General features: G+C 38.4%; 1 protein-coding gene across 12 annotated transcripts in view; it reads left to right on the top strand.

The window, feature by feature from the left end:
* The first annotated feature begins 231 nt into the window (after positions 1-231).
* The window catches only part of pum2 (pumilio RNA-binding family member 2), a 77,203-nt gene continuing 56,632 nt past the window's right edge, over positions 232-20,802 (top strand). For 3 of the 12 annotated variants that reach the window (XR_011979715.1, XR_011979716.1, XM_072679854.1), the window contains exons 1-4: positions 233-664; positions 1,917-2,283; positions 10,115-10,183; positions 17,364-17,469. Coding sequence is in view for 8 of the 12 variants with exons in the window: in XM_072679854.1 (XP_072535955.1) it covers positions 1,930-2,283; positions 10,115-10,183; positions 17,364-17,469 (529 nt within the window). In the remaining 4 variants the exon portion in view is untranslated. Of the gene's footprint in view, positions 665-1,916; positions 2,284-8,744; positions 8,845-10,114; positions 10,184-17,363; positions 17,470-20,802 lie in introns of those variants that run through there. The other 9 variants (XR_011979712.1, XR_011979713.1, XM_072679821.1 and 6 more) reach the window with 6 other exon arrangements.

The raw sequence follows: 20,802 nt of genomic DNA, 5'->3' as shown, positions 1-20,802 counted from the left end.
AATATCATTCGAACTTTACCGACCCATAGATCACATGGATAAACTCTACAACTACAACAAATTATATATATAAAAAAAAAGTGTTACCTCAACATCAGCACCACCACCAGTCATCATCTGTGATCAATGACTGCTTACTTAGCATACCAACCTGGACATATTTCCAGAGTGATAAAAGGAATTGTGGAGAGGATGGTGACTAGGAGGGCCAACACTCATGTCATTGCATTCAATGCATACACCCTGTCTACAAATAAACGGTTCCGAACAGCTATTTTACGTTTAAACCTATACGAAAAATACAATACTATATCTACATTTTAGCGCGTCATGTAATACTTCAATACTGTAGACAACACGTACGTACATCTAATGTTCACTAAATTGCGGACTTATATATGTGATTTCAACAGGGATAGTTGCCGTTGTCGTTGGATATTCCCTCTTTTGTTTAGTGGGCAAGGCCCCTCTGTTTAGAACTTGGAGGGGGCCATGTTGTTAGTAAGCGCCTTGTGACCCAGCAGCGATGGTGTTAAGTTAATGTTGATCGCACGGTCTTGAACGATGCACTTTGTTTCTCAATGTGTGGATAATTACTGTTTAATAGTGCACCGACTGTTGTGAAGTTCGATATCAGTCTTCGTTTACTCTTCAACTTTTAACGGTAAGAGGCCTATGATATTCTACACAAAGCAGCTTAATTTGTGCTAGCTAGCTATATTGCTAGCTTGTTGTCTTACCGAGTTATAAGAGTAAACATTGTCATTTACAAAAGCGATTCTTAGTCCAAGTATGTTTAATGTTGTGTGCATATTTTTTTTTCTCAAGGTCCAATTCCATTTGGATACTGTAGCAGACCTTCCTAAATGTATTATTGGGATAATTTTCCCCGATTTCCCTTGCAATGCTAGTGCTCAGCTAGCTAGCTAGCCATCTAGCTAACCGTTTAAGTCATAGCCGATACGAGGCTAAAGGCTAGCTAGCTAGCTACAATGCACTGTATTTTGCACAGTAGTTCTAAACGAATATATCTACTCATTAACACAATTCTACAACTAGATTATTATTTTCTTGTCGTATTGCTATGAGTGTTTCCCCGTGTTACTAGATAGCTAGCTGTCAGTGCAGATTGTTCCGTTCATTTAGCTAGCTAGCTAATAGTTAAATAAATTTGCTATAGCTTGCGCTAGCTAATAGCTTTGGTGTAGCTAGGTTGGCTTATCTAGTTTGATGTAAGCTAGGCACTAAGTTCTTAACAATTTTCACGACCCAGCCACGTGTTATAAATTTTTGCTGTAACTAATTTGTTGTTGAAGTGGATATTTTCGGTCACTTGCTAACCACCGATAAAACAAGTTAGCTAGCTTTACGTTACTTGTCTAACGTCGGCTAACATTTAGTTATTATTTAGTTATTATTAGCTATGTATTTGTCACACAAAACGTGTTTATTTACAATAATATTTTACTAGATAGCAGTAAATATTTACAAATCCATCGTAGTGTTAGCTGCGATACCTTTTGTATTGCATTATGCGTTGATTTGAGGTGTCTTGTGATTTGACTAATATTTGCAATAGTGGGACAGTTGTTAATTATATCGAAAATGTGCTTTTTGATCTTTACTTTTAACATCGAACACTGTCCTCACTACGAAAAAGAAACCCAGAGTTTATCATGGCCCCAAAACGGCTGTAGCTGTTTTGCTGTTATTGGAAAGGAAAGAGGGTTAAAATGTGTACTATTGTAGGATAGAGAGCTTTTGGAATGTTTCTTAATTACTGTGAAATATTGAAAGTCTTAAATGGTCAATTTCTTTGGACTAACAATTGTATATGCCAACTCTGCTTGATATAGTCTATAGGATGTATTTGTTACTAATTCATCCTTTCTTTTGGATCTTACTGCTATCCCCAGGTTTCCTCGTGGAATGAGTATTCCATGCAGCATCCTAGGTATGAATGAAGTGGCCTGGCAGGAGACACGAGGGGGGATGCTGCACACAAATGGTGCACCAGAGACTGGAGGTGTCAGAGCTCATTCAGGAAATTCCCTTGCTGTAGTTGGGGGAGCAGGGCAGGGCACTGGAGAAGCACACCCTCTGTCAGGCATGGATCGGGTAGCTAACCCAAATTCTGGCACCCCACAGCCTCCTCTCAGTGGTCGCTCCCAAGATGATGCCACTGTGGGTTATTTCTTTCAGAGACAGCCTGGGGAGCAGTTAGGAGGCTGCATTCCAAACAAACACCGCTGGCCCACTGGTGATGGGAGCCATGTTGACCAGGTATTATTTTTATTGCCCAAAAAAAAATCCTTGACAAAGTGTGGATTGTAAAACTAAACAATGAATCCTATGCCTATACAACTATAGCTGATCAACACACCACAGATTTCACCTTGTCATTATTTATTTAACGAAAACTAGGCCAGAATGCAGAAGCACTGTGTGAAAAAATAACACGATTCTGGCTTAAGGCTCCCATAGCACACTTAAGGCTCCCATAGAAATTAGGATGGTATGTAGAAGCCAGGTGCTGCTAATCAAATGGACTTGATTAATTGATCAACATCAAGTGACCACATATATATAAAAGCAGAAGTTTTGGCAGTTTGCTGATCTGGAGCATTCTGTTGTGTGTGAACACAATGCCAAGGAGCAAACACATAAGCCACAGTCTTGGAGAAGCGAGTCTTGCTGCACATCAATCTGTTATGAGTTATATGGTCATTTCCAAAGAATAAAGTTACAAACTTTCAAAGTGAAAACATTTATTAATCTTCCCTGAAGTGGACATCCCAGCAAATTCATCCCAAGGTCAGACTGTGCAATGCTCAGAGACCCAAGAGCTGCATCTCACATTCCACCAGAATGATGTGAGAGACTGGTGTCACACAGAAAACACTTACTTTGTTATTGCTGCTAACAGTGGTTCTTCTTCTTCTAGATTAATGGGGAGTACTTTTTAGTTTTTCACACATGGCCTTTCCATTTGGCTTCATTTTGGTTAAATAAACAATGACCTGCTGGAATTAGTAGTTTTGTGTAAAGATGGACTGATCAATGTTTATGGGGCTGATACTGATCACCGAAAGTCAGTATGATTGTCAATAACAATTGAGGGTGAGGCTGGAGGCAGCATTAACCTTTCCAGGCGTTATCATTGTGCAGGGTTTCGGTAACGTTCTGTGCAATGTCTCTTAAGATGTGCTTTACTTGTGGAATCTACCACATTTAAAACATTGAACTCTGAGCAGAGAGAAAAAGCTGAGAGAGAAACTGCAGTGTGAAAACACAACAGAAAAGGGCTGCTTATCTAGCATGGAGAGAAGTATCTGGTTAATTGTGTTTAGGGAGGAATGACCTCATGGAGAAACTACATAGTAGTAATGAGTAAAAGCATTTGTTATTTGTGTTTAGAGTTTTAGACACCTAAAAAACGTTTTTGACTACGGCAAGTAATCATGGCAGCCCTAGTGGTGTCTTTACTCTGCTTCCTCCATGAGGCACATTACTTTTACACATTCTACAAATATGTGAGTAAAGTCCTTTAGAAAAAAAAGGCTGGGCTGACCGCTAAATTCAGTACAGCCCACATTGCTAGATAAGTCTTATTAATAATCGCATCTGTAGTGGATTGGGAAATGGATGTAGTTGATTTGAAACCAGGTCATAGATTTTACTTTGGAAACAAACATTAGCCTGCCGTATACTAAGCCCTTTACACAAATAAATCGTGATGACGTGCCTTTAATGGTTACGGACTAATGGTTGAGCTTTACAAGCCACTCTTAAACCGCTGTTTTCCCCATAATTGTCTAGATTTTTAATCTGTCATTACTTGGGATGTCCTAAACCAGTACCCTTATGCTAAGAGTATAGGGCGAAACTAATCTGACCCTGTTTTTATTATTTATTATTTATTGTTTTTAAATAAATAAACATAATGCAGCTGTTCCATGTAGGCAAGATGTGTTAGTCTTGTAACTTATACTACAGTAAAAGTATCCTACTTTTCAACAGTATTTATACTATATATATATATTCAAAGTATTCAGTTGATTACTGACATTTGTCATTTGAGGCATAGTTGCTAACAATTCTGCAGTTTAAAAACACAGTTGTGAATCCGATATAGACTTCTCTTTGTTTGGACTTTTAAACAGAACAAATGTAAAATTCCTAGAAAGATATTGTTAAATAGGACCCAGTGGTTATAATAAAGAGTTCTTACTTCCACTGTGAAACATCTCCACATTGCAGAATCTTACAAAACATTCTGTTGACTTTTAAAAACATTTATCACTAGTGCTGGGTGACATGACCTCAAATCAATATCACGGTTAATTGAGCATTTTGACTTATTGTGATACATAAAGGATTCTCGTAATTAGTACTATTATTACTACTACTACTACTAGTTTAAATACTTTTACAGTATAATGGCTAAGTATGGCTGGGCAGTATGACAATTTGTATCATGGTATTTTTGTGTGTTTTATGGCACCCCTCTTCAGGAAGTTTTCCAGTTTTCTGTGCGGTGGGATCGCTGTTGCCTTTGTTAGTATAAATATAAGATTAAATATATAGACAAAAGTATTGGGGCAATGATCACCACCCCACGATAACCCATATTTAGAAGTCCAAGCATCGAAGTTGTGGGAATCCTATTGCTTTTGTTAGGGTTTTTCTTCTTCTCTTTCTTTTTCCTAATTATTCTTTTTCTCAGATAAAACAAAGTTTCCAGACCAAACTGTGAGTCGTACAGACATGAAACTTGGTCAGTAGATAGCAGTCCCTCAGCTGGTACTAAGCCCAATTGGCTTGATTGTGATTCTATAGCAACGCGTCAAACTTCAAGGTCCATATCTCCTACACTCTATGGTGTAGACACAAAATTCTGCCCAGATAAATTTAGAGATAATTTGCATAATATGCAAAATCTCACAGTTTTTTGAACACTAACTGAATTTTCATGTACCCCAAAGATGATAGTTGATTATAAAGTTTGAAGGAACGGCATTGCTAGGTGGCGCTATAACCAGCAAAAAACTGTAATGCAACCAAAGGTTTTCCGATTTTTTTTCCCAACATCAATGATGTGACAGTCGGCTGATCACCACAAAACTTGATACGTATGCAAATAATTTATTAATATTTACCCTTTTTTTTAACAGCAATGTGAATTGTTTGAAGAAAAAAAACACATTTCAAACTAGTCCTCCAATTTACATCCTATTGTCCTAACATTGGTGTTGAATTAGTAGAAGTAGTGGAAGTAATGATCTAAAAATAAATACAAAAACTTTTTTAGTAATGGCTATCCACAACAATAAACAAACAACAATCAATTAATCTAGATTCCAAGATTGGAGACTTTGACATAGTGTGCCAAAAAATCACATCTGGGAGGTGCTACAGTTGGAATCGTATAAATGAATTAAGTAGTATAAAAACATATTTTCATGTTAAATGCTTTACCTGTATTAGGATACATACATATGCCATCTTCAGTACAGATATTTTTCACGTGTTCATTTAAACAGTGAATGTCAGCATTATTAATTGACCACCACCCAATTCAGCCCAAAAGTACTGGACGGAGCATCATCATTCCATGGAACGCAGTTCCACTGTTCCACAGCTCAATGCTTGGGGGCTTTATACCCCTCTACATGTTTGGTTTAGACATGGTGCCAATAGGTTAATAATTATCTGCTCCAAATTGCCAGATTATTATTGGCTATAGATCTCTACAGGGACTGGACAAGCTGTGTGTACATTTGCACGATGGTTGCAACTTTCAGTAACTGAATGTATTCATTAGAAGGTGTCCAGAAATGCATCTACCCTGTCCTCCCCTACTAACTCCACACTGACTGCTTAAGAATACCAGGACCAAAGTTTTAAATGCTTCATATACACGAACTACACATAATGTGGCTTTTGTCTCAGACATGGATGACACACATACTGACAAAAAGGACCATCATGGCCTAATACGTACTTGGAGCCAAGACATCACAGCTTGTGGCTGTGCCCAGACCAAACCGTAAGTTGTACAGACATGAAACTTGGTCAACAGATAGTAGTCCCCCCTGCTTCTCAAGCACTTCAGCTCAGCCTGATTGACCTGATGGTGGTGCAGTAATGAGGCGTCAGACTTTAAGGTCCATATCTCCAGTCCATGTAATATATGGACAAATTTCTTTTTCCCCTTAATTACTTGTCTCATGCCATACAAAATAGCTTAAAAAAAACACATAGCTCCGCCCACTAAGAATTTGAGTATCTCACACATTTCAAGCTCACATTACAAAAATCGTGCATATACATCTCTAACTCAGAAGTGCTTAGACTAATTGCATGTAACATAGGTGGTTTGTAGATGATTTCAAAGTTTGGTGGAACTACATCACTAGGTGGCACAATAACAAGCAAAAAAAAAACTTTGCGCTGTCCTGTATTAATATTCTCTAATGTCATATTCAAAAAATACATGATCACCATCGGCAAATCAGATTTCAGAAGGTAGTTCCATCTAACACACGCATGCATTAAAGCACAATTATATTTATACGCACACACGAAACAGATATTTACATACAAGAGAAAGACAGTGTCTCCACTGTGATGCACACTCGCACAACTTTAGTAATGCACACACATCTGAACACAAAACTATAACCAATGTTTGTTAGAGTGAACACAGACATGAGTCAAAATAACACATTGTACAAAATTTCTGTTAGAATATGCTACACGCATGCTCATACAAGCACTGATCACCATGATCACCACCCCAACTCATACCAGAAGTATTGGATGGAGCACCATCATTCCAGAGATTCCACTGCTACACAGCTCAGTCATCGACATTAGACACAGTGCCAATAGGTTCATGATAATCTGCTTCAGAGAGCCCTGTTCTATTGCCAATACATTACCTTTGTAGATCTATCAGAGATGCCAAGAGACAATAACGACTGAGGCTAGAGGGATACTACCGCAGACTCTTAACTCTTGTGGCAAGGACTGCAACACAACGTCCTCACTGCCAACCAACAGAGAGGTGTTTTGGCCACTGTTGTCATTGTGCATAAAACTTCATAAATCCACGGATGTCAGCAGTCCCAAACAACATCCACAGGCACACAGGACACTCTCAGGAATTGCTCTTTAGAGATGGCTGACATATTTCAGACATATTCAGTCTGTTGCTCACGGAAGCTTTTATTCTCATCACCATTGTGCCCTCCCCAAAGAAGAGCATAGTGACCTGCCCGAATGACTACCGTTCTGTTGCACTCACTACAGTCTTGATAAAGTGCTTTAAAAGGATAGTTATGACACACATCCAAGAGACTATTCTGAACACTTTGAACCCTATTCCACCAGAGACCAGTCCACTGACGATGCAGTCAGCACTGCCATTCACACCTATGGGGCAAGGACATCTGTGTCAGATTGCTGTTCCACAACTATAGCGCAGCATTTAACACAGTCATCCGACAAACTTTCAGAAAAGTTTCTCACTTTTCGCCTGGCATCCTACCTTTGTAACTGAATTCCCTAACAGGCCGATCCCAGTCAGAATTGGGAACCGCAGGGCTGTGGCTGACCATTGCTGTACAGGGAGGTGGCAGATCTGTTGACCTGGTGTCAGGACAACATTCGGCCTTTTAATGCAGACAACAAAAGAGCTCAGATGACCTCACTTACCTGTGACTACTAGGGACTTGTTTTGAATCATGGCATTTTTTTATGGCGTGCCGGGAGGACTTCCCCGTCTGTGCCTTTTTTATTTATTTATTTCCCCTGCCTTGAATGTGGCTTTTCTGAACTGCCTCAAGTAGCTGTGCTATCCCAAGTTGGCAATCGGAACTAATAGCCATTGGGTCAGAGTAAAAATCAGAGTACCGGTAAGCCGACCCCTCTCTGTAGCTACAGGATCAAGTCAGACAGACACACACACTGAGTATAGAATTTACTTTGATGTTTGTTTCACCATGCAGGGACAGTGTTTTACACTGCAGACAGGCCTTGGCTTTGCTTGTTTGTACTAGAAAGTTATTTAGTTAGCCAGTCTGCAAGACAGGTAAGCAGCAGTGCAGAACTTCCAATTCCTTGGCATTTACATCAGTGAGGATCTCACCTCATCTTACAACACACTCCAAATCATTAAGTCCTAGCAGCAACTGTGTTATTAGAAGGCTGAGGAAATTTTCAGCAGCTTCTATACAGGCGTGTGGTTGAGCGTGCCTTTGCCAGCTCAATCACAATCTGACATCTTAAAAATTTGATGTGTTAATTTGAACAGTGTTAATTAAAAAATATATGAATGACTTTGTATACAAAAACACACTGTAAAAATGAACAAATTAGAGCTGTTATAATAGCGACATAGCACATGTTTAAACTATTTTTTAAAGTTAATAAATGGCAAGAGTAATTTGACTATAGGCCTATAGCCTCTGTATTTGTGTGCCAAGGAAACTAGAAGTGGGGAACGGGAGCTTCCTATTCGCATTGTGCTCAGAGGGTGTTGAAGTGGCCAAAATGTGAAAGGCAATGTTTGACTGCAAATGCCAATTTAGGGTAGCAGTAGTTTTGCTCCACCATGCCAGTGGGCCAGACAGGACTTTAGTTCAAATACTACTCCATCGCTTTCTTCTAGCTGTATCCATGATGATGGTGTTCCTCTTCATCTTCGGACTTGGACTGCATTAATAATCTCCTGCAATATCCTGTTTCCGTGTGGTGGTGCAGCAGTCTCCTCCTTCTCTTCACCTCTAAATTATGACTGATTGTATGTTTGGTCTGAAAATCGTCCGATAACTATACATGGTCAGTCAATCCTTCTATCTCTACTCTTTATGCTACATTTGCTACAACAATGTAACAAGACTCAAGTGTAAGTCACAATAACAGCATTGGTCAAATGCCATAAGTGGAAATCTTAATTTTTAAACATAAGTGGTGATTTAATGTGCACAACTTGACAAATTAATGAGTATGCAAACTGTTTTAACCTAGTTGTGGGCTAGTTGTGGGCAGTTGTCTGTAATAACTGAGTTATTTTTTTCATATATATTTATTATAAATGATTGGAAAAAAATTCTAGGTCCTGTATGTAGGAATTAGTCTTTCACCAGTCATTCAAGCCATGTAGCAGCAGTCATCACCAAGTTTGACTGTTGCTAGGAATTTGTTGTGGAATACTCTTTTACTTCGTAGCAAACAAATAAACAAACAAAAAAACATGACTTGGGAAGACATAAGTGACAGGATAGAAAACTCCATTTTCATTAAGGAACTATCTCAATTATGATATAAAGTTGCATTTATCTTCTGCAGATCCTTAAATAATTTTTTTGGTCTTTACACACACACACACAGATTTACTTGCAGACAATCAGATCACGGGTGAGGATGGTTACCTTTAGTAGCCATTTAAATCTATGTGGTATTGTCATTACTATTCTCTGAAAAAATATCACAGTCACAAATTCTGCCAGGCTGTGTATACTTATGAACACAACTGTGTATATACACAGCGGGTGAAATGAGTATTGAACATGTTACCAATGTTCTAAGTAAATATATTTCTAAAGGTGCTTCCTGTATGGAGAAGCTAGTTGCATTTTTTTTGCTTTGCCCATTCCTCCACACAAACACTCTTCTATGAACTCTGAGCTGTAGTTCCTTCCATAGATTTTCCATTGGATTCAGGTCAGGTGCTTCACTGTTGGTATGGTGTGGTGCCTTTTGACCTCCAAGCATGGTGTGTCCAAAGAGTTAAATTTTGGTCTTATCTGACCAGACTATGTTCTCCAGAACAGTGGGAATTCTGTAAACTTGTGTGGTCTATTGCTTCACAATTCAGGTGCTCTTGGAGCTCTTCCGGTTAACAGTAACAGCACTTCAATTATGTTGCCATGTATCACCCATTTTGCTTCATATGTTTGCACATTGACATTGGCTGGAGAGTTGATTTTTAAACTACATGTTGTCAATGGCTGTGATGTAGGGACTGTAGTTCTGTTCATCAGAGATGTTCTTTATACCAAAACTTGCAAAAAATACATGTGCAATTAAAGGTTTTCATTATATGCAGGTACGGACTGTGGATGAGATGAATTATGGTTTTCAAGCTCTTGCATTGGAGTCCCGTGGAATGGGTGAGGTAGGTGGTGACCTCATATACTTCGATATTCTTGAAGCTTACCTTACTTAAATTTTAAACAGTACTCTAAACTGCATTTTGGGTTTTATGGTGTAAGGCTTTCACACGTATCAACATATATACATTTACCATCACAAAGAGACTTTACTACCATTGATTTTGGCTCATGTTACACTCATATAATACACAAGATATAAAAAAGGTACAAAATGGAAAAAACTTGGCCAGGAAACAATAGTCCCCTTTGTTCAGTAGGGCTGGGGTGACCAGTCAGTGTAATCAATTACCAAAAAAGTAGATTTGCATAACGTGCGCCATTGCGTCATAAAGATGGCTGCGTCTACTAAAAGCATGGATTTATCTGGAGCGCAGGCTGCATCTACAAAAATCGTGTGCATCGAAAGTGTGGGAGTATTTCACACACACAAAGTCGCAGTGTCAACCGTTTCTTAATCATTCCACAACCCGTTATGTTCTTTCGACAACAAATACTACACACACACACACGCACACATATATATGCAAGATTTACCTCAATACCTCAATTTACTTTCAATAATAATCAATTTCCCTCTGCAAATAAACTCAATAAAACAAAATAAACATATGATAAACTGCACCAATTGCATAATATTAGACTGAAATACCAGTTTGTATGGTTTGTATGTCAGAGATGTAACCTAATCTCTGTGCTGCTGTTGTTGTTTAACTGCTGGCTTAATTTACCCCATGGCATTTGACTCACTTTACACCATAGCCACCATTTTGGGGGAAAAAATAGCTAGCTTACCAATTTTGGTAAATGATTTGCAAGGATAATATTTTGGAAAACCACCAACATTCATAATAAATATTTATACACCATTTGAAATAAAAAAATATAATAGAAAATAAAATGGTGCTTACCAATCCTCCCACATGCTTCTCCTTTTTACAGTCTGACAGAAACGGTGGATTATTCCAAAATGTGTGACGAGTCAGGAAGAGTCAGGAAACGAGGCTATTTATTTGTTGCTATTGTGAGGTGCCATCTCAGTCTGAACAAACATGTTTCTATACTTTCGGTTTGTGGTTGGTGGGACAAGATGTCTAATCTTTTGACTTGTAGGTCAAATTGTGACAGGATGTATATGCCTGACTAAGAACTAAAAAACTAAGGCTATCAGAACATGAACTAACCCCCCCCCCCCCAATCTGGAACTTGGAATTATTGTTTTACTGTGACTGTATGCATGCCAGAAGATTTTAGTGAATTAGTTCTGTGGCAAACTCAGATTACTTTACTTTTTGTTTGCTTCCATTTCTAAGTGAATTGTGTTGTGTGGTACAAGTTCTCTTTCTTTGTTGTTTTAGATTACCCCCCTCTAGGAAACAGACACCTGTGCATGGCAGCAGAAACATATTAATCGGGTGTTGTTAAGACTAGAATGGACTTTACTTAAGTACTATAATCATTATTAGAGCCTGAATGTGTAATATATGGGAGAAATAATTTAATGCAGGTAAAGACTGCTATGCTATGCACCAGTTTCCTTGATTACAGTCCTTCTGTCCAAATGTAATCCGATCCTGCACCTATTAAATGCCCATAGGCTTTAGTGGATATAGGAGATTGTTGGGGAAGTTGGAGGCAGCCTTGACAGCATTCCAACTTGTAGTGGTCAGGTTGTTTGGATCAGTCTTGTAAATAAATGATAACTCATCCAAAGAACAGTCCATAGCATCTTCTTTGTTTCTGCTTCTCTGGTTGTGTTGCTTTCAGTGCTAACAATAAAGGAAAAGCAATATATTGTAGTATAACCAATCACAGTTTTTTGGTGTTTGCTAGTTGCTGTCTTCAGATTCTCACTATACTGGGCTGTGATGTACACTCAGTTTACGTCCAGTCTAGGCTATCCCAGCAGACACATACTAACTGGATGGGGAATGCAGACACTTTGTCCTGGAAGCAAAGTCTGCCTTGTTGAATAATTGAGAAGATGTTTGAAGTTGGTGCTCTGGTTAGTGGAAGTCAAATGGAATTTTAAATTCAGCCACCAGTGGTCCATCCACTGTTTGACAAGAAACCGTTCTTGAGTTCACTGAAAAACAAAGACATAAATAAACAGCACTCTATGTAGTCTTTTGCAATTGACTGATTACTTGAAGTTGTGACTCTAGCTTTAGAAACTGCATATGGTAACAGTCTTACCCTACCAGTCTGCTGTGATTTATTTTTTTTACTTGCCACGGTGAGGAGGCAAAGTGTGGTGAATTGAAGTTGGGACTAACCAGGGGTGGGTTTCCCCAAAATGTTTTTACTGCCTGTGCTATTTTTTAATCTTGTACTTAAGAAGATTGAAATTGATTCCTTTGTTTCCTCAAACTAAGAGAAATCCTACCTGTTTGTAATTTTGTACTTTCAGTCAAAAATAAAAAGCCAAAAAAAGGGAATGTGTTGTTAGGAGCTCCATGCAAACTTTGGCTGCTTGACAAAATAATGGCTAAATGTAGTTGGTGTGTAATTTGGTTGTGTAGTTGGTGTGTTTTATAATTTTGGTTCTGATTTTCCCTTTGTACAGAAGCTTGATGTCTATATGGACAACATGGATTTAGAGTTGAAAGATTACTTACATTAGAATACTTAGATTACAGTAGAATACTTTAGCCATTATTTTGCCTAGCAACCAAATGTTACATTGAGCTCTTATCAACAAACAGACTACATTGGCAGAAGAATTGTTTGTGCGTATAATTTTAAATAAATTCTTGTTACCGGTAATGAAAGCAATAAGAAATATTAGGGACTGTGCATTATCATGATAAGTAAAGAGCAAATTTAACTTATCGCATCTGACCCCCCCCCCCCCCCTTCCGTGTGGCTTATTACCTTTTTTGTTCCTTGTGAACATGCATATGGTGTGTGAGGTGATTACATTAATATAAACAGATATTATAATGCATGATGAAACCTGTCTTTATAAAGTCACATACTCATAGTCACACTTTTGGTGACATAACTTCACTTAAGTTATTCTGTATGCTATATAATGCATTATAAGTAAGCTGGGTTTATGGAAGTGTTACCAATTTATTTCATTGTTGTTTGCCTGGATCATTCTCAGTCTTATATGTAACTATGTCCAAGATGCACCTTCTAGACGGCAATGGAGATGTTTCACCATCTATCCTGTGGGACACAATGAAGGCTGTTATGACAGGAAAAGTTGTAGAGATGACCTCCACCAATAAAAAAAACTTTAAAAAGTAAAACAAACTTAAAAAAAACAGAAATTAAAACACCTAGAGGTACAACTAAAAAGGTTACAGACAACTGAAGAGTTGGAATCTAAAACGGAGAAAATTCAAGAAAGTTTTGAGATTTTATAAGGATTTATACTTTTTTTATATACCAAGCTCCAAATGATTGATTAAAACAAAAGGATTTCTATAAATACCTGAGACATTATTTTAATTATTCTTTTAAACACAAATCCAGAAGCTCTTGAGACAGGGATTCTTAAATACATTTGGTCAGTGATTAAATCGAATACTTGTACTAAAATATCAAGACTTTGTACAGAATTTCTTATCTTCACAAAGAACAATATGCGTTATGTTACGGAAAAAAGACAATTGGGAGAAAATACACTGGTCAAAAAAAACAAAGGGAACGCTTAAACACAATGTAACTCAAAGTAAATCAAACTTCTGTGAAATCAAACTGTCCACTTAGGAAGCAACACTGATTGACAATCAATTTCACATGCTGTTGTGCAAATGGAATAGACAATAGATGGAAATTATTGGCAATTAGCAAGACATACTCAAATAAGGAGTGGTTCTGCAGGTGGTGACCACAGACCACTTTTCAGTACCTATGCTTTCTGGCTGATGTTTTGATCACTTTTGAATGTTGGTGGTGCTTTCACACTCGTGGTAGCATGAGACAGACTCTACAACCCACACAAGTGGCTCAGGTAGTGCAGCTCATCCAGGATGGCACATCAATGCGAAAGGCTGGAGGCGCTACCAGGAGACAGGTCAGTACACCAGGAGACGTGGTGGAGGCCGTAGGAGGGCAACAACCCGGCAGCAGAACCGCTGCCTCCGCCTTTGTGCAAGGAGGAACAGGAGGAGCACTGCCAGAGCCCTGCAAAATGACCTCCAGCAGGCCACATGTGCATGTGTCTGCACAAACGGTTAGAAACCGACTCCATGAGGATGGTATGAGGGCCCGACGTCCACAGATGGGGGTTGTGCTTACAGCCCAACACCGTGCAGGACGCTTGGCATTTGCCAGAGAACACCAGGATTGGCAAATTCACCACTGGCGCCCTGTGCTCTTTACAGATGAAAGCAGGTTCACATTGAGCACATGTGACCGAGTCTGGAGACGCTGTGGAAAGCGATCTGCTGCCTGCAACATCCTTCAGCATGAACCGTTTGGCAGTGGGTCAGTAATGGTGTGGGATGGCATTTCTTTGGAGGGCCGCACAGCCCTCCATGTGCTCGCCAGAGGTAGCCTGACTGCCATTAGGCACCGAGATGAGATCCTCAGACCCCTTGTGAGACCATATGCTGGTGCGGTTGGCCCTGGGTTCCCAGATAACCCAGATAAGAGGGCCTACCTGGTTAAAATTAAACACCAGGAGAACTGGTGCCAGGATAATAATCTCCTCCTCAATGTCATCATGGCTTAGAAGCTGTCCTAGTAATATTAGCCACATGGAGAAAATTGTTGGTACCCCTCGGTTAAAGAAAGAAAAACACACAATGGTCACAGAAATAACTCTAATCTGACAAAAGTAATAATAAATAAAAATGCTATGGAAATTAACCAATGAAAGTCAGACATTGCTTTTCAACCATGCTTCAACAGAATTACTAAAAAATAAACTTATGAAACAGGCCTTGACAGAAATGGTCTGTCACTGCAATCACTGCAATCAAACAATTCCTGTAACTGTCAATGAGACTTCTGCACCTCTCAGTAGGTATTTTGGCCTACTCCTCATGAGCAAACTGCTCCAGTTGTCTCAGGTTCGAAGGGTGGCTTTTCCAGACTGCATTTTTCAGCTCCTTCCAAATATGCTCAATAGGATTTAGGTCAGGGCTCATAGAGGGTCACTTCAGAATAGTCCAATGTTTTCCTCTTAGCCATTCTTGGCTGTTTTTAAGCTGTATGTTTGGGGTCATTATCCTGCGACCAAGACCAAGCTTTCTGACCCTGTGCAGCACATTTCTCTCTGGAATCCTTTGATAGTCTTGAGATTTCATTGTGCCCTGCACTGATTCAAGACACCCTGTGCCAGATGCAGCAAAGCAGGCCCAGAACATAACAGAGCCTCCTCCATGTTTTACAGTAGGAGGCCAATTAACAAATTGGCTGTATAGCTCACACAAGTTTGCATGAGATGATGTTTTGACCAGAGGGTGGGCTTTTGTAGCACATTATCACTCTCTGTCCCTGCTACATGTTCCTAGAGCCAGACACAGAACTGTGACTGTTTTTTTTCATGTAGCATCGCTTTGCCTCCCTGATCACCCTGCACACTCTGTAGGACTCAGTCTTGTGCTTGTCTCTGTTCCCACTGTTAACTGACCATTGTGGGAAATGGTGCAAGAAAACCATTTTCAGTGTTTGCTCCGCTTTGTCCTGTTTCTTATTAGATCAGATTATTCTCATTATGTTTTTCAGTAAACTGTAGTCAGATCTAATCAACTATTTGCATTATAAATAAACTTAAATCTAGTAAAAAAAATAAGTCTGATTGTAATGTGATACTTGTAGGAATATGAATGAGACAGACATTACATGTTTAACCAAATAGCAAGACTTTTAGGAGTAAATGCATGTCAATTTTAATGGTCATCCTATGCAGATCATATTCACACTATTGTACATCATGTACCTACTAGTACATGCATCCTTTTTGAATTGTATGGTTTTCCATATCAAAACATGATTTTAAAAATCTGATTCTTAGCAGGTCTTAAAATTGGGTAACCTTACATGCCTCAAACATAGCAAATTACAAAGTGTCATTTATTTAACAAAATGCTAGGGCACAATGAAGAAGCAGTATGTGGTAAAATTAAGTACATCCTTACTGTATTCATAGGAATTAGGAATGTAATAGCAGCCAGATACTGCTAATCAAATACCCTTGATTATTTGATCAGCAACAAGTGTGACCACCTCTATAAAAGCAGAAGTTTGCAGTTTGTTGGTCTGGAGCATTTGCAGATGTTAACATAATGCCAAGGAGCAGAGACCTTATTCTGGGAAGTGTTGAGGCCATTCATTAGCAATTTAAAGTCAATTCTGCAGTGAGCGATTGTTCACAAATAAAAGTGATAAAGGTGCCAAGGAGTGAATGTCCAAGCAAGTTACAATTAGAAAAAGACTAAACAAGTATGGCTTGTTTGGGAGGGTTGCCAGGAGAAAGCTGCTTCTTTCTAAAAAGAAAGATTGTTTTAAAAGTCTTGTGGTTTGTTTAGAATCAATGTTATTTGGACACATGAGACAAGTGGAGTGTTTAACAATACACGGTCAGCCATAGGACCTAGGCACCTTGCAGTCATTCAGTTGACCATGAACACCTCTGTATAACAAGGTTTTTAAAGTCAAATGTGACTCTGCTGATGCTGATCTTCAGTTGAAATTTAGCTGAAATTGGGTCATGCAACATGACCGATCCGAAACACACTGGCAAATCTATGACAATGACTGTAAAAGAAAAGTATTAAGATGTTGCAATAGCCCAGTCAAAGGCTAGACCTCAACCCAATTTAAATGCTGTGGCAGAAGAAAGCAGTGCATAAATGAATGCCCACAAACCTCAATGAACTAGAGAAATGTAATAGAGAAGAGTGGCTAATAGTCTCAGAAAATGATAACTTTACATGGTTCTACAAGCTAATGATGTCTTTGTTAAAAAAAATAATGATCAGGTGGAATTTTGCTGTGTTTGCCAGTAGCGTACTTACTAGTACTTTGTGTCAAAAAGGTAAACTTCATAAAAACATTTGGAATGTAATATGAGAGTGCCTGATTATTTCTGACTCCTTACTTTTTTTAAACATCGAATTTAATACTTGACGGTTGGTGTCATGGGAATTGTGACACTTATTTGGTCTAGTCTATTTAGTTTGTTTTGCTAGAATAATTTATCTATTTGTTATTTTTATTGTTTAGCTCTTACCAGCAAAAAAACTGTGGGAGTCTGATGAATTGGCAAAAGATGGACGTAAAGGGATGCTTCTAGGGGAAGAGTGGCGGGATAATGCTTGGGGAGCTTCTGGTAAGTAACAAACTTTTTTTCTCTCTTACATACATGACTTGTTACAATTAAATCACATATTTTTGCTCTGAGCTAAAGGCAGATTATTTTTCTGTCATAGTGCTAGATCATCAGTGTAAAGGTGTCTTGTTTTCATTCTAAACAGCCTTATTTCAATTGTTTAATCAATTGATCAGTTTTTAAACTCATCACACGTGCTTCTGCTTGGCTGAAATGAGAAGAAATTACCTGCTGCCACACTGGCCCTTTGCAGATAACATTGAACGCCCCTGCTGTAAAGCATAATTGATTGGAAATAGAAATGCAGATTATATACGATTAATATGAATAATTATATACGATTATATACGAATAATTAAGAGATATTCCTATACACACACGCATACACACACACACACACACACACACACACAGTGGAGGAAATGAGTATTTGACCCCCCACTGACTTTAAAAGTTTTAATACAAAAAAATAAATGAAACATCTCATAATTTTATGCCAGCTTTATTTTAACAGTAAGACATATAATATCAAAAGAAAAACAGAAAATTACATAAAATGAGAAATAAAAATTAACTTGAATTTCATTGAAGGAAAAATAAGTATTTGACCCCCTGGTAAAACATCATTTAATACTTGGTGGCAAAACTCTTGTTGGCAAGCACAGCAGTCAGGCGTTTCTTGTAGTTTTTTAAGGTTTTTATAATCCTTAAGGTTTTTAGGCGTGCCTTTGGAAATGTGAAGCTTCAGCTCTCTCCATAGATTTTCTATGGGATTGAGGTCAGGAGACTGACTAGGCCATTCCATGACCTTGATATGCTTCTTATGGAGCCCCTCCTTTGTTTCCTTGGTTGTATGTTTTGGGTCGTTGTCGTGCTGGAAGACCCATCCACGACCCATTTTCAGTGCCCTGGCAGAGGCAAGGAGGTTGTCACCCAGGATTTTGCAATACTTGGCCCCAGTCATCTTCCTGTCGATGCGGAGAAGTTGGCCTGTGCCCTTAAAAGAAAAACACCCCCAAAACATAATACTTCCACCACCTTGTTTGACGGTGGGGATGGTGTTCTTAGGGTTGAGTTGAGGCCAAAGAGCTCAATTTTGGCCTCATCTGACCACAGCACCTTCTCCCAGTCTCTCTCTGAGTCATTAATATGTTCATTGGCGACTTGAGGTGGGCCTGGACATGAGCCTTCTTGAGCAGAGGAACCTTGCGTGCATGATTTTAAACCATTACATCTCAGTGTATTACCAGTGTTTTTTTTGGAGACTGTAGTCCAAGCTGCCTTGAGATCATTAACCAGCTCCTCCCGTGTAGTTCTTGGCTGATTTGTAACCTTTCTCATGATCAATAAGACTCCACGAGGTGATATCTTGCATGGAGCTCCAGGCCTAGGTTGATTGACAGGAATGTACTTCTTCCACTTCTGAGTAATTGCACCAACAGTTGTCACCTTCTCATCCAGCTTCTTACTTATGGCTTTGTAGCCCTTGTGTAGGTCAACAATTGTGTAGGTCAACAATTGTGTCCCTGACATCTTTAGACAGCTCTTTAGTCTTGCCCATGGTGGAGATGTTGGCGTGTCACGGAGTCTCTTGGCAGGTGGCCTTTTACGTAGGTGACCATTTGGGACAGTTGTCTCTCATGCAGGTAACGACTTCACTGAGATTAGGGTGTGTCAGTGGTCTGTGGGAGCCAACATTACTCATGGTTTTTAGGGGATCAAATACTTAGTTCCCTCAATGAAATGCAAATTATGTTTATTTAAATATTATTTAATTTTCTAGATTTTCTTATTGATATTCCATCTATCTCTGTTAAAATGAAGCTACCATAAAAATAGACTGTTTTTAATTATTTGTCAGAGTACAAACTTTCACAATCAGTGGGAGTTCAAATACTTATTTCATCCACTGTATATGCACTTAGTAATGCCCCTTTTGGCAAGTAGCTTGAAAATTATTTTTGTTGCCAGCTATGAGTGTTTCTTTTTTGTTGTTAGGCTTCCCCCACCTTCTTCCTTGCAAAAGCTTGCTAGTTGTGATATTCTTGGTCTTGCATGCACTGCTCTTTTTTTGGCTCTGCCCACAGATTTCTGATGACGTTTAAGTTAAAGAATTGTTTGAGCCATGGCAAAGTCTCTTGAGATAGTCCATTGTGGATTTTAAGATATGGCTTTCCATGTGTTCACACAAGCTGGTGGCCATTTTTAAAAACTGACAAAGTAAACATTTGCGGTGTCACTTTTTGCAAACTTAATTAATTGATGTTTCAAACTATACATAGTATAACTTGGATTTTGCATGTGAGAAATAGTAAAAGGTTAAATCAAAGGATTTTATGAGTATCACAGGTGCTACAGTACATAGTTAACATCTTTGTCATCTAAAAATATTTGCTACAACAATGTATTACATCATATTACTGTCTTGTTTTCTGAAATCTATAGAATTTTTTTTGTTTTTGTAATTCTTAGTGGTAGGGTGACCTTAAATTGTATAGTACTCTAGAAAATCAGTGTGACATCAACAAGAAAAAGTATAATTTAGTAGATATTAAAATTGTTAGAGGAGAAAAGCCTGATTGATTCTTAATCTACAGTCTTGTCTGTACTTATGTTCTTGTAGACTTATGTTTCTGTGGAAATTCTTATGTAAAACCTTCAGTCTTTCAGAGATTTGAGACTTGCATGGAGGTTCATCTTGAAGAATGGGCAAAGATCCCAGTCAAACCTATAGAGACTTGCAGTTATAATTGGTTTGGTTATAATTGGTTTGGCTATAATTGGAATTGGCTTTTACCTTTACAGTTCAGCAAACCAAGCTAAATGTTGAAGCTTGATTAAGACAGGCTCCTCCAAAATTCTCTTTAACAATGTTCTAATCATCTGCAGCTAATATGCTGCATTTAATTATACTGCATTTAAGCATTTTAAGTAGTTATACATGTTTTTACATGAACATGTATAATTTTACAGGAAAATTGCATTTATGTTAAATACATTTTATAAATAATTAAGACATTTCTTAAGTTGTATGTGTTACATATTACCTCCATTTCTCAGTATTTGTCAAATGAAGATCTATTGTTTATATGTTTAAATATGTTTAAGAAAGACCAAGGTTTCATGGGGTGTTCCGTTTCCCACATGACTGTGTATTTATGTATATTTTTGTTGAAAAAAACAGCTAACCATATGTAAAAGTTATCCAGACCAAAAAAAAAAACTGTTCATCCAAGCAAAAATGCCGTCTGGTTAAACAGTTTAGCTTCTGACCAGCATGGTTGTCAAGCTGGTGATCCTGGTCAAACCAGCATGCTCGTATTAGTCAACCAT

This window comes from Salminus brasiliensis, chromosome 1 (assembly GCF_030463535.1).
Source record: "Salminus brasiliensis chromosome 1, fSalBra1.hap2, whole genome shotgun sequence".
In the NCBI taxonomy this organism is placed as follows: Eukaryota; Metazoa; Chordata; class Actinopteri; order Characiformes; family Bryconidae; genus Salminus; species Salminus brasiliensis.
Note: the sequence above shows the minus strand (reverse complement) of the source record. Positions and strands in the feature narration are given on the sequence as shown.